The sequence below is a fragment of the Prunus dulcis genome, chromosome 3 (assembly GCF_902201215.1).
Source record: "Prunus dulcis chromosome 3, ALMONDv2, whole genome shotgun sequence".
NCBI classification, from domain to species: domain Eukaryota; kingdom Viridiplantae; phylum Streptophyta; class Magnoliopsida; order Rosales; family Rosaceae; genus Prunus; species Prunus dulcis.
In genome coordinates, this window is record NC_047652.1 from 21728317 (window position 1) to 21743392 (window position 15076).

General features: G+C 36.6%; 1 protein-coding gene across 1 annotated transcript; it reads right to left on the reverse strand.

Moving 5' to 3' along the window:
• Positions 1-9608: 9608 nt before the first annotated feature.
• Positions 9609-14762, reverse strand: LOC117623290. The gene is made up of 4 exons (XM_034354205.1): positions 14243-14762; positions 12894-13129; positions 11912-12710; positions 9609-11693 (listed from the first exon to the last, which is right to left on the reverse strand). Exons 2-4 carry the CDS (start codon positions 13125-13127, stop codon positions 9907-9909), a joined length of 2820 nt encoding a protein of 939 aa, XP_034210096.1. The 5' UTR covers positions 13128-13129; positions 14243-14762; the 3' UTR covers positions 9609-9906.
• Between the last annotated feature and the right edge of the window lie 314 nt (positions 14763-15076).

The window sequence follows — 15076 nt, forward strand, 5'->3', positions numbered from 1 at the left end:
TCATAAAATAAAAATAGTGAAAACATGTCTGATATGACAATTTGATGTGAATTATTTTTCAAGTATATTTTTTACTCATTTTTGTCCTAATTTATTTTGTTTTAAATTCTGATATTTTAAATTATTACAAACAATGAAAAATGTATAATTTGAGAATAATAATGTATAATTAAAATAATAATAACAATTCTAATTTTAGAAAAACCTAGATAATAAAAATATATTATCTTTATTTTAAAATAAATATGAAATTGAATTTAATATATGATGGTTTTTTCATAAAATTAATATACACTAGTGTACCAAAAAAAATGAAGTGGAACGAAAAAACTGAAAATTGGAAAAAAAAAAAAATAGACCAACAAAAAAAGAAGAAGAAAGCGATTAGACCAATACACTGGATTGAAAATGAAAATGATAATTTGGTGTTTTCAGTTTTTGTACATGAGTTAAAATGAATTCCAGTGAAAATGAAAACAACATACTGAACGCTTTTTTGGTAGAAAATAAAAACAGGACCTTAAAAACGTTACCAAATGACCTTTAGATATTTTATATACTTGTATTTTTCACTTCGACCCCCAAATTTTATAATTCTAGCTCTGCCCTGCCCCCAACCCTCTCGGATTTCTTGTCCTCCTGCTCTGACCCCAGACCCCAGTCCCCACCTACCAACCCGGGATCCTCCCTCTCTCTCTCTCTCTCTCTCTCTCTCTCTCTCGCCCGACAAATTCATTTCCTCAAAGCGCAGCAAATCTATTTCCTCAAAGCCCGGCAAATCTATTTCCTCAACTCTCTCGTCCACCTCCTGCTGCCCCCATTCTCACACAAAGATCTTGATTCAAACAAATTATATTTGTTATAATTTTGAATATCAAAATGGTTAGCATTAAAGTCTGAGAAGTAAAATCGTTTCTGAACAAGTTGGCTGTAAACAAATATTTATAGCTACAACAAATTGAATTAATGAAAAGCAAAATAGTACAATTACCCCTCTGAACGTAGAGGGTCGCTAACAGGAATACTTGCTTCATCATTCATCCTGCGCACAACAACCGCCTTAAAGTTTTAAGAAACAGCGTGAAACAATGAAGAAACAGGGTTCAGTTCAGGAAGCTACACTAAACAATCAAAGAAGAAAAAATAATAATAATTTGAAAGCGTAAAAGTGTACTTACGTGCTCTTCAAAAACGTCTAACGGGTCTACACCCTTTGCACCGTACCGTACGTATGGAAAAGTAAGATTCAGAGCAAGTGTTTGATAAGCAAGCTGCACGAGCTTATGCTTGTGCTGCAGGATCTTTTTTATGGCATACCGTGGTAGAGATCTGTCTACACTTGAGCATAGAAGTCTCATATAATTCTAAAAAATATAAGTTCTATATAACGAACTTGTTTTTTTATGTCGTTAGCGTCGATTAAAAAAATTTAAGTTATAAGGATTTGTGGTGATTGAAAAATAACCAGCTTTAAACGAATGCTTTTACCTTTTAGTTAGGTAGATTATATGTATATTAATTATGCGCAATACGTAGTGTTGAGTTTGATTTTGTGTGTCCAAAATTCAATTCAGAATTTGGGAGTAACAAATGTATCAAATTAAGCACTTTTAATTGTATCAAAAAATATAAAGCGCTTTTAATTTATTTTTATTATTTACCTTCAAAGGCAAAATAATCATAAAAACTAAGAAATAAATGAAAATTGAGTTTTTATTTCAATAACTATAATAAGAGGGTTCTTCCCAACATTTTGGTCGTTGATTGGGTATATATATATATATATATATATATATATATATATATATATTATCAAATAGAAACTTCATTACATAACTTTAACAGTACAATCAAATACATTAATAAGATATCTAAAATACCAATTCCAATAGGGTAACAAACTGACACAGTTCTTTCAAAATTTACTATTTATCCTTTTGTTAGAAGTATTTTAAAAATGTCTGCTATCGAGACCTAAAAGCAAAACTAACGCAGATAAAAACCTCACTAGTGGGCACAAACAAGTGGGCCGCAAACAAATATACCTAAGCAACTTTGTCACAATTTATCATTAAAGAAAGGCAAACATAGGAAAATTGGCTCATTATTAATATATTATTTTAATTATCATATTATTTCCATATCAAATAAGAAAAATTGACTTAAAAGTTAGCCTTAGTCATTTTTGAAGCCAAGGGGCGTACCAGCTGCCCCTCACTATGCAAATATGCTATACAAGTGATGTGTCGGTATAGCAGATCTTTGGATGGCTGGATGTAAGAGTGTTTGTTTTAAGTCAATGGCTGTAGAGGAATGACGTGAAGAAAGGGTGGGGGAATAACCTGAAGAAAGGTGTGAGGAAGTTTCGCGGTAGGTCATATATCAGCCGATAATTTTGACTATGAATTTGTTGGTGAATCAGCCAGCACATGGATATACAGGAATTTGTTGTCCATTCCTACTCTTCACTATGAATTCAAATATGACATAGGAATTAGGGTGAAGGGGGATTACATTCCCGCGGGATATATCCCCTAGGCCAGGCCTCACAAAAAAATATATATATATTTGCCAATGCATTTTGCATTTACTTCCTTTGCTATTTGAAAACTTGGAATCTCGTTTTGTCATATGGCTTTCTTTTAAAGTATTTTTGTCCTTGTGGGCATTTGCTTTCTATCATTTTGGAACAAGACGGTGGCAACAAAACAATATGTGGGACTAGCTAGCTCATACTAATTCTTCATATATAAAGCAAGATTAGCATAAACTGTTGGCGAGTCCTTACTTAGTTAGGATTTTGGTTCCTTATTTCATTAGAAGTTTGGTTACTTATCAATTATTATTTAATTATATTGTAATAGAGATTTACTTCCTATCGTAATTTAGATATATTTCCTATTTTATTTATGGTTGACACATCTTTGTACTTGTATAAATACCTCCATAGAAGAATAATAATATGAGCATATCTTAGCATAACTGAATATTTACCCTACTTGGTTTGACATGGTATAAGAGCCAGGTTCTTAACCTCTGTGATAACCTCTGCCAAATTGAGAGTCGTTGGCACCCCTCATTCCTAACCCATCATGCGTCTTCATCTTGTATAGTCATCTTCTTTTGTTCATCCTCTCATATGTGTTTTCACCGCACCTAGCCTTCACATGCTTCTTTGCTTTGAGCACCTTATCTCTGTCTTTGTCTCTGTTCATGATTTGCTAGGTTTCCTCCCTTACTATTCTCCTTTTTTGAAGTTTTTTCTTCATGGGACAGTCGTATACTACCACCTTCTCCTCTTGCCTTTGTTTCTGCCCTGAGACGGGCATGTTCTCTTTACTATTATTTCAATTTCTCTTCTTTCAAATCTCGACCCTTTACTAGTGTCGGATTTGATGGGGAGATAGATGCAACTTTATTTTTCGGTGTTACTTTCTCCAAATCTCGACTCTCATACATCGTCGGATTTGAGGGGGAGTGACACCGCTGCTCATCTATTCAGCTACAATTCAGCTACCTATCTATCATGACTAATTGTCGTGCCTGTTTCTCAAGTACCGTTGATCATATGTCACTGTCGACCCCTTCTCTTCAGGGGGAGAGGGAGAGTGAAGAGAAGTTATCTCTGTTGTTGCTACTGCCACAGTTGTTTGCCCTGCCTTGTCTTGCTGGTGCCAGTGCCTTGTGTTGCTCTTGCTGCTGTCAGTTTTGTTTTCTCTTGCTGGGGACATTGTTGTTGTTGCTTCTATTGTGCTCTGTCTTATCTGCTGTCGTGCTCATAGGGTTTCTGTGTTCTGCCCTATTTACTACCGTGCTCACAGGGTTTCTGTGTTCTACCTTATCTACTGCCATGCTCACAGGGTTTCTATGTTCTGCCTGACCTATTACCGTGCTCACAAGGTTTCTGTGTTCTCCTATGTGCCCTATTTTTTAGGGTTTGCTCTTGTGTTTCCGCTGCGAACTTTGTTTTAGTTTGTCACTTGTTTCACTCGTGGTTGACGAAAAGACCTTCTCTACAATTGGTGCTTCTCAAGTATGGTGTTCTGTGACTCGCTTGTCAAGTTGGGCTTGCGAAATATCTTTGCCTAACTTGAGGGGGAGTGTTAAGGATTTTGGTTCCTTATTTCATTAGAATTTTGGTCACTTACCAATTATTATTTAGTCATATTGTAATAGAGATTTACTTCCTATTGTAATTTATATATATTTCCTATTTTATTTAGGGTTAACACATCTTTGTACTTGTATAAATACCTTCATATTGGAGAAGAATAATAATATGAACTTATCTTAGCATAACTGAATATTTACCTTCATGGGGTTCTAAATACCTTCATGTTGATTGTCTTGATTGTTGATCCTATCATCTTACCATCAATTAAGTAGAAGAAAGGCAATTGATAAAGGGAATGAAATTGTAATTTATTATAAAATAATAAGTAGAATAATTACATATACAGTTACTTCACTTCATGTGAAGGCCATTCTCAGCTACAAACACAATACAACAGAATCGAATCAAACAAGTATACATGAGAAAGCCCATTCTCAGCACAATTTGGGCCACCCAAAAAAATGAGGTTAGGGTAAACCAGTTTGGTCCCCTGAGTTCATTGTGAAGCAGCGGCTAATGATCATGTTCATGTTCTTCAAATACTCTTTCAATTTTTCAAAGGCCTCAACAACTCCTGTAACTGCACTTTCATACATTGTTTTGAGGTACATGAACAAGTAGTTAGCTACAAAGCTCGCAAACCAAACGATCCAGATGCAGAGGAAGGCTAACCCTAAAACCCGGAAGGGGATCACCAATTCCAAAACCAAGGTAAGAGCTCCAAAAGGAAGGCTAATTTTATCCATCCATTTTGCCAAATCTGAATTGGGGTGAGCTTGTCTTATATATATAGAGCCAATTAATGATCCGATTTAACCCATAAGAGCAACAACAATGATCATAAGAGTGTGGTAGTCTGTGTCAAATACTCCCTGCTTCAGTTGGAGAAATCCTCCTAGCACGGTGATGGAAGCAAATATATATGTATGCAATTCCCTTGTAGAACGTTCTCTGCTTGTGCTGACAATTTGTTATCAGCATTGCAAACTAGTAAGGAAAACTATGATCTACAACTTAAACGCTTACAACAGATGAAGAGCAGAGTTTTTAAACTAGTCCCATTCCCATAAACTGCTCTGCTTATTACATCAATATGTCCGGGGTATGGATGTATTTGTATGTATATGTTCTCCTCAAACCAAGGCAAAAAGAGTTTAAATAGATACCGGATGCAGCTAGCTTGGGGTAATTTTTCAATTACCAGGGTTTAGTTTCAGACTGTAAAATAAGAAATAGAAGAAGCATTCAAATTAGTTTGGCCAAATGTTTAATGAAGCCTAATATAATTATGAATGGGTCTTCATTAAATCCACATGGTTGGTTTAATTTGGGTCAAGTTATTTGGCTAACCATAAGTGCTGGGCAAGTAAAAGCGTTCAAACCGGTCAATCGAGTCGACTGGAACATAAAACATGGTGTTTACAACAAAAACGAAAAAAAATCAAAAAAATCAAAAAAATCAATTTCGGATCGGTTCTTGCCTTGAAAAAATATGTTCAACCCAACTAGATTATTTATTTATAAGCCTAATCCAAGTCATACTAGTGAGCTCAAGTAACACCTATATCATTTAGCCCAATTAATACTCAATCTTTTTTTTTCTTTGTTAAACTCATTCTTCTTCTCTTATCCCTCTTCCTATTTCTCTCTAAACGTTTTTATCTCCTTTTCACCTCTTACTCAATTTGAGAAAACGATGGCTCGCGGCTATCGCCTCATACCATCTTACATACCCAAACCGAAATGAACTGGGCTGTGTGTAATATTCGATTTGATACCAATTTGAGGGTAAAGCAGACCGTGCACACCCCCTGCTGCAAACATTCTGGCACCAAAAAAAAAAAAAAAAAAAAAAATTGCTGCAAACATGAAAGGTAAAGTTGTATGTATGTATGTATGTACACTTTAGTTCGTAAGCATGTGAAATGCTACAACATCAATGGCCACATTATATGGTATAAAATAAGGCCCTTGTGCTACAAAGGGGTAGAATTTGATCAGAGGATGTGATATTGTTTGAACCAGAAATGGAAAAAAGCAAGTTTTATGTAAGCAAGTACAGCACAATCACAAGCAGCCAAGAAAAAGGCTTTGGGCATCTATATGAGCTTATGAGGACATTGAGGAGGACGTTGTCCTAATAGCTAGAAACAGAGTAAATGATATGCACCAAGGCTAAAACAGAAGGCAACACAAATGTTTCCAAAAGTTATATACCCTGCAAAGCCTAAACTTGGACCCGGAATAAAAAGAACAAAAAATAACAATGGTAAGTCATGCAGATAGGCGTAACAATTGCATAGAGGGGTTCTTTTTCTTTCTTTCTTGTTTCATGCTATACTCTGTTTTGACCAAGTGCTATATCACAAATCAAACTACGCAGATTTCGTAAGCATAAGCTGGCGCCCATGTTCATGTTGGGGGCAGATGGACGTTATTACAGAACACCCAGACAAGATTAGAAGCAAACTCTGAGTTGCAGCTTGTTGGTTCAAGAGGGTGACCCAGTTGGGTCCCCAGAGTTCATTGTAAAGGCACTGACCATGTTCTTCAGATACCCTTTCAATTTTTCAAAGGCCTGAACAACTCCTGCAACTGCACTTTTATACAATGCCTTGACATATGGGTATGAGTAAACAGCTACAAAACTCACAAACCAACCGATCCAGAAGAGAAGGGCAGCTACCCCTAGAGCCGGAACAAGAATCACCAATTCCAAAACCAGGGCAAGAGCTCCAAAAAGGAGGCTAATCTTGCTCATGAATTTTCCCAAATCTGAATTATTAAGGTGATTTTGGCGTATATATGTACTGCCAATTAATGACCCGCTGTAAACGATTAGAACAACAATAAGGATCACAATGGTCGGGTAGTCTGTGTCAAATAGAGATTTTGTTCCAGCTCCCTGCTTCAGTTGAAGGAGCACGCCTAGCATGGTGATGACAAAAAATATATATTTGTGCAATGCGTTTGTAGAAAGTTCTCTATTACTTGAGCTGTTACAATTAATGAGAAAATGTTATTGTCATTGCAATAAAGGGTTATGGATATGTAATCTTGTAATTAATAAGAAAAACTAAGAGTAATAATTATGCAAATAAATAACAGATCATATATAGCTAGAAATTAGTTAAGCCGAAGTTACATACTCGTAGCTGCTATTTCCTTCAATGTCAGTTAACAACAGACCAAGAGCTAAGTTTTTCAAGTCCCATTAACTGCTTATAATGAGCTCCTTTTCTGACTTACAGTCCGGGGCACGAACTGATCTTAATTAGTACTAACTGCATCTGAGTGTTTTTCTCTAACATGAGGAAAAACACTAATAAAAAGTTATTGACTATTTTCATTCTCACTACTCTCTCTCTTCACAAATTCCTTAATGTGTGTAAAAAAGTGTGGCTGTTAAACAAGAAAATTTAAACCAAGAGCAAATTTGAGCTACGACTGAAACGAAGCCAAAAAAAAGTGGGGCTGTTATAATTTTGAATGTCCAAATGGTTGGTTTAATTTGGGTAAAATGAACTACTTATGCTACAACATCGTTTCTCAAGTTGGCTGAAAACAACTAGTTATACAAGTAATGAAAGGCAAAGTAGTATGTTTGTAAACTTACTGCTCTGAACTCGGACGATCACTAACAGTAATGCTTTCTGGATCACTCATCCTGCACTTTAACTCGTCTTACGGCCTCACGGTTGATGAGAAGCGCTGTGCCTTCTTCTGCTGGTTCTGCTCAAAAATATACTGAAACTAGGGTTGCATAGGCCCTGTTACAGGTGTCTTGGAAAGTTTTCCAGGCATGAGGGACCCAATAAGAATGCGGAAGATAGTTTTTTCAAAGCTGCAAAAGGGACCCAATAAGAAAATTAAAGCAAAAGATCGCAACAGGCACAAGAACAACTTTGCAACCACACAACAAAATTATGCCAAGAAAATGTGACACCTGTCCCACAGTTCGTGTTTTTTTCTTTTTTTGTCAAAATCCCGTAGCTGAGTTTTTTTTTTTTTTTGGGTTCAAAGGGACCAAAAAGGGGCCCTAGCCCCGCACATGGGGGGAAACAAATCCTTGTATATATTTCTTTAATGGAATATTGGATCATGCTTTGCCAATCTAACAAAACGTAAGCTTTGTACTTATATTGGGTTTATCAAACCCTTTTTCTCGTACTTAAATGATTTTGTAAGAATTTGATCAATCACGCTCAAAGAAATAGCGACATTTATGAGGTTGACTCTTAATAGATTAATCAGAGTAACTGTTGTGTATGCAAACAGAAAGTAAACATATATTTCGAAAAAATTATACCCTGCAGCATAGCCTTAATTTGGACTTGGAAGTATAAAAAGAAAACTAATAACAAAGTTTTGCAGATTGGTTAACTATTGCATACCTTTTTTTATTTTTTTTAGGTATTTAGTTATGATTTCCAAGCCTCTACATTTAGAGTTTACGCATTTACTCGCATTTCATAAAATTTTGATCATCCTAATAATCTAATTGCTTAAAACAAGACACATCATCAAACCTTGAGAAATTTAATTAAAAATATCTAATAACTTTAAATATTGGAAAATTCAATTTAAAACTAAAAAATAAGATTAAAAGTCAAATAATCTTTAAAATAAAATAAAAAACTGAATGCAGCTTCCCCTCCCCTATCCCCGCCGCCTGTACCAACCCCAACACACCCAAATAGACATACCATCTACCATCCTTCTCCCCACCCCACCCAACACCACCCAAGCTGCTGTACCATTAACCATTTCTCTCCCTCTCTCTCTCTCTCTCTCTCTCTGAGAGAAACCAACAGCCCTCCCCCCTCACTTTTTGTGGATTTTTCTTTTATTTTTTATTTTTTAAAATAATTAAATAATTGTCTAATGAAAAATAAAATTAAAAACTTATGTTGATAACATGTCATGTCTTTAAACAGTTAGATTATTAAAATAGTCAAGATTTTGCCAAATGCAGAAAATGCACGAAATCTAAATGTAGAGGCTCGGAGTTCTTTAGTTATATACACATTCTTAGCACTAGTGATATATATAAACACTACACCATTTAATTTCTATAAATAAACTCAAAAAAGGACAGCTAACCCTTTGAATTTAATTTTGATTATTAAATTACTTTGATGCCTTGTTGAGTGTTTTGGGTTTTTTTTTTTTTTAATGAGGTTTTTAGGGGTTTGGCTTGTTTTAAGAAATGGATGATACTTTTGTAATTTATAAAAAGTTCAAAGTCTATTTGTTATGTTGTAAATGAATTTTTGATGTATTTCTAAAGTCAATTTCATGGAAGAAGAAAAAATTATAATTTAGGCCCCTATATTTGACATAATAGTGAAACACCCTTTTTTTTTTGGGTGCTTTTTGTATATCGTTTCTCTGTTTTGACGAAGTGCTATGTCTCTCGTCAAACTCTGCAGTGAGTTTACACTTTCACAACACTGAGTCGGTGGATCCAAGACGAGGCTCAGAAAAGAAAAGATAGAAAAATATTTTTCCGACTATTGAAAGTACCTAAACAACTCTAAAGGCCTTGATTTGCTCTTGCAGTTATGTTTCATGTTTTGAGTTCAACAAATTCTTCTGTAAACTTATTCTGATTAATGGTACAAGTTCACTCAGAATACAGGAAATGAAACTAAGGATGGCTCAAATTTGGCATAATACATACAATTACAACTCCACCGCTTAGAAAACCCGAGGGAAGATCCATGCATGTTAGCTCTAAAACTTTAATGCCCTTCTTCTGAAACTCTATGGACAGGACGGCTCCCCCCCACTTATCTTTTAGGAACAGGAGAACTATATCTTTGTCTTGGTGGCCGCCTTGTCCTCTTACCCCAACCAGTTAGACTTCTTTCCTCAAGTCCCTGCAGCTCCTCGCATTTCGGTTCCTCAATCTGGGGCTGGCTAACTGCGGCTACAGAGGTAGACGGAGTAGAGGTTCCCACACGCTTCCTCCCCCTTCCCTTACCACTCCTGCCGGCATTTCTCAGTGTCAAACTTGACTGCCAACTGCCACCAGTTTCTCTAATCAACCCTTCGATTAACTGAAGATCCTCAGTCACCTCATTTCTTGACAAAGAAGCAAGGCCGAGAAGTACATCTCTCTGGAAGTCCTTTCGTTGTCTGCCCCTCCTTGCCTGACCTCTTCGTGGCCGTTTGGGAAGCGACACTTCTTTTCTTGGATTCTCTTGATTGGGAGGCACATAGAAGTGCTGGTCTACCTTGGTTTCCACCAAATTTAATGTCATGTGCTCAAAGAAATCCATCACATAATCTTCATCACAGGCAGTCCCCTTAACTTCTGCCACTTTATCATTGTCAATATTTCCTTCATGTGAAGAAATTAATTCCGCAAACCAAAGAAGGGAATCATTTTCTGAAGCATCTGTTTCGTGACAAGTGGCACTTTCTTGAAGATGATGTGCAGCACTGTCCTGCATATCATGACCTTGGGATGATGAGATGGCAACTAGAGCCTCAGCTGCAACTCTGAGAAGGCCCTCATGAGGTAAGTCAAGAGGTTCCTTACATTTGCTTTGCATAGAATGTTCCGCATCTATATCTGATTCAATTATCACTGGTGCCTCCAAATCAATCACAGTTTCAGTTCTCATAATTGGAGAGGCGGCAGTCATTTCAGTTTCTTCTTCAGTAAAACATCTATTTAAATCTATTTGGTATCTCGAATCAGCATTGGCATTAAACAATCTCTTTTCTAGAACCGGACCATCTGCTTTCAGTTGCACTGTACACATGTGGGACACAGGATCCTGAACCACATTACTTTTAGCTGATTCAATTCTAACGGTGTAGCCATTATCAACTGCAGAAGCAAGACAACCAGATTTTGAGGATGAACAAGGATAAGAAACCTTGTCAAACATGGGAAGAGCAAAAGTCTTCCTAGTCTTCATCCAATCGCCTATTTCAACTCTCCAATTCTCAGCATCATGGCCACGCTTTAACGATGAGCAATCCTGAACAGGACTTTGATTGGGGACCTTTCTTAAATCACTTTGGTTCGCAAAATTGCGGTTGCCGTCTCCATTTGGGAAAGCAAGGCTGATTGAGGGGTGAGAAGCTTGTAGTTCATTGGTATCCGATTTTGCACGAAAGCAGACACCATTTTGGTGCGACACTTCAGCTTTTAGACTGGGAGTTGATGGTATTGAATTACAATCTACAAGCAATATGTCCCCGATAACTTCAGTGCTTTGCTGCAACATGATCGAAGCCTTATCAGATTGTGAGTTATTCAAGGAAGTGTTTCCTTGAGCTGATATTAAGTTCTGGCTCAAGCTAATTGGAGGTTTTGTCCAATTAGGAGATGACTCGGAAATGGTCACATCAGACTGCAAAGGCTTAGCAGATGAATTGATATCTCTTTCAAAAATTTCTATACCAAAAATTGTCCTCTTTCTTTGCTTCTCCATTTTATTCTGATCAGACGAGAAAAACTTAGTAGGCTCGCAGACTATCCTAGCTTCAGTTTCTGATGATTCACATGGCTTATTAAAGTCTTGAAGACCAAACCTTCCACCAGAAAAACTTCTTGTTTGTTCTGAAATAAACCAAACCATTTGTAAGCTTTTATACTCTGGTGCTTTATTAGCAGTAAAGTAAACAATGGAGGAAACATGCTCAACTAGTCTTGGTGATATTGTTTATTTAGTTAAACCAATTATGAAATAAGCTTAGAGCGTTTCTTCTGTAATAATGAATCTTAAAGACGGAAGACATTTCAGAAATAAAAAAGAAGTTAGATAACTAGTTCCTTACCAGCCTTGAGAGCATATGTTGACCACTCTTTTTGGTGCCTTTCGTTCTTTAAATGCAGATTACTAACTCTTCCATCCTTCTCCATTTGTGGGTTTTCAGGGAATTTCTTTGCAAAAGGCCAGACACCTTTGTAGGCATTTGCAGATAAAACCTGCCTTTCTATCTCCTCTTTGGAGCTGAAGTCATTACCATACTTAAAGACAGAAGTTGAAGCGGACACTTTGTCTATCTGAATAGGTTCATTCAGATCAGTCAAACCACTGCTTCTTTCTATATGCAAACCATTGTTATAGCCGGATGTTTCACCAATGTGATTAGATAAAATATCATCTCTTGCCTGAGTAACCTCATTTTTTCTGTTAGGAGGATAATTTTCTGTACCTGACCCCATGAAAACTCCTTCTGGTTCTTCTCCATCACTGATGTATTCATCGGCTGGAAGTTCAAGATTGAACAATCTTCTCCGAGGCTTCTTCCCTCTGGAATCCAGAGATTCGTGGTCCTTCATCCTGACTCTACTTTCGCTGGGGCCACCACTGGTTTGCAGGGTTTTTCCAATAGAATTACAAGGAGATTGGCTGATACCAGTACTCGATGTACATGGTCTACCAAAGCTGGAATCAACGAAGGGTAAATTAGAATTATGCCTGCTGTTTCTGTCATCTTCATTTGGAAAGCCAGAGGACGAGAAAGTTGATAGTGATGTCCCTGCTACTTTTTGATGTTTGAGTAGTTCTTTGCTTTTGATCTCATTCATCAAGTCCTTTTGCCTTTTGTAAAGACGATGGAGTTCATTGAGCTGAATGAGAAATCACACATAAAGGTGTTCAAATATTAGCTAACGATTTTGAGTACTCAAAGTTTGACACTTTTTTACCAACATAAAACCATTGTTGTCTGATATTTCTTAACTCTGTAATAAAAAAGCTATAGTCATAATCACACTTCAGAGCTCAACAGATTTAGGTTCTAGAATATACACCTGATGCCTGAATACTGACTCATGCTTCAGTATAGTTTGCCTCATTTGTTCCTTATCGCGCGCATGAAATCCATCCATAATCGGCCTTGTCAAGAATAATTCATATTGTTGCCCATTCTTCAAGTTTTTGTTTTCATGGAGTAGGGACCAGCTACCATGGCCAACATTGCTACTTAGTTTCTGTACGGAATAATATCCTGGTAGATACATCTTTGACTGTACTTCAGTTCCCATTCCTGCAATTAATTCAGACGCATTGCCATATTGGTTTATACATAGAAAGAAGTAATAGTTGAACAAAAAAAAGTAGGAAATTTCAAAGGAGGATCAGAGTAGACAGATTTCACACTGAAACTTGAGGCAACTCACTAATTCCGACAAGATTTGAAAGCAATATAAATTTTTCTAGAAGACAGCAACAATAGCTCAGCCATATGCGATACCAGAAAACTAATCAACTGAGAAAGCATAAATCTTTGTCAGCTGTTTTTAAGATATAATTTTGGAAATTGCAATTCATCTGTAGTGATATCATTAATCATAGTTCCACGTTAGCACATCTTCAACCCAACAACCCTTGCCTGTCCATCTAAGTTTCTTGAAAGGAAAGAACTTATCATCTTAAGCTACATGCAGCTCAAAGTTACCATTTTAAATTTCGAATTATGATGATACATCTTATGGATAAAGAATAAATACACGCGTTTACTAGTCCATCAAATCATGCAGTCCAAAATCTGAGCCTATATGGAAAAATAGCAGAAGCAGAGATACAGTCAGTTCACTGAAGAAATTCATGAAAGAAATAGATTTACAGAAAACTAAATTATTACTTAATCTGCTGACAAAACCTAATCAGGAGTCGAAACAAAAACCAAAGTGAAACATGATTAACTAAAGAACTTTCCTTTTCTTTGTTCTCGGACAAAAAAAGTTCACTTGTTTCAGACATGGAAAAAAATTACAGCACTAGAACTTTTCAGTTCAAAGAAGGCACATTTTTCCCTCACGAAGTCCTACATCTTATTAACTAAAAATCTAAGTCCAATTAACTATCTAACTTGCACTGGGTAAGACTATGGGTTGTTGATTGAAGAAATTTGGCTGCCTAGTCACTAAAGCTTGCTTGATTGAAGAAATGAACACATCTACAATTTATTATCGGGATATAAACATGAAAGACTGAAAAAAGAATGGATAAAACCCATTTCCCAAATCAGACGTTAATTACTGGCTGAAGATTAAATCAGCACTACAAAGTAGTAACCAAGAAAATAAATAAACCAGAGACAGAGAGAAATAAACAACACCATTAAAGAAGCCACACAGAATTGAAATTTAAAAATTACCTCATATGGTGATCCTCCTACAAGCTTTATCAGAGTTTCCCTACAAATTCACCGAAATTTCCAAAAACTGGCAGCGACCTAGAAGAAACCAATCGAGCTCCATCATAATCCACAGCCGCAATACAGAAGACTGAGTGAACAAAACAAATCAGAACAACCCAAGAAGCCCACGAACCAGAACACAAACAACAAAGTGGGGCACTTGTTTGCTGCCATTGAATAATCAGAACAAACTTAGAAGATTATTATCTCCAGACAAGAGAATATACAGCAATTCAGATCTGCTGCGGCAGAATCTGATGGTGAGAAAATAGAGGGATCCCACATCACCCCAAAACTAGAGAAAAAAGATCTTTCCTTTTTAATCTCCCCCACGGGCAGAGAGAGAGAAGCAAAACAACAACAACAGCAAATGACTTGTTCAAAGAACAACGACTTCAAATTTGTCAACTTGTGGTCTGCCTCTCTCCATTTATTCTATATACCTTGCTTCTCACCTTTGGCTTTTGCTCCAATGATTTTCTTCCCCATTTAATTATTACTTTTTCCATTCTGGGTTTTTGAGGATTTGAAAGATATGGCCATTTTTTTAACCTTTTTCTTTTTCACATTTTCTAGATTCTCCCCACCTTCCATGCTTTTTGGGTACAAAAATATTTATATTCGGAAAGTACTTAAAAAGATGGAGACACCTGGGTTCACTGAAGCAACAACCTAACAGTTTCCGAAAGTGGCTGTCACTTTACTTCAGTTTATCTTCCTCGGAGTGTCACACTCACGCGCGGTTTCATGTCCCGCCACGTAAGCACGTCATGACGTTCGAGGTCTGAGGTG

Coding starts and splice junctions, on each gene's coding strand:
- LOC117623290 (XM_034354205.1), bottom strand. CDS start 13,127: ATGGGAACTGAAGTACAGTCAAAGATGTATCTACCAGGATATTATTCC. Junction 12,711..12,893: donor AGTCAGTATTCAGGCATCAG/GTGTATATTCTA, acceptor TTTCTCATTCAG/CTCAATGAACTCCATCGTCT. Junction 11,694..11,911: donor AACATATGCTCTCAAGGCTG/GTAAGGAACTAG, acceptor GGTTTATTTCAG/AACAAACAAGAAGTTTTTCT.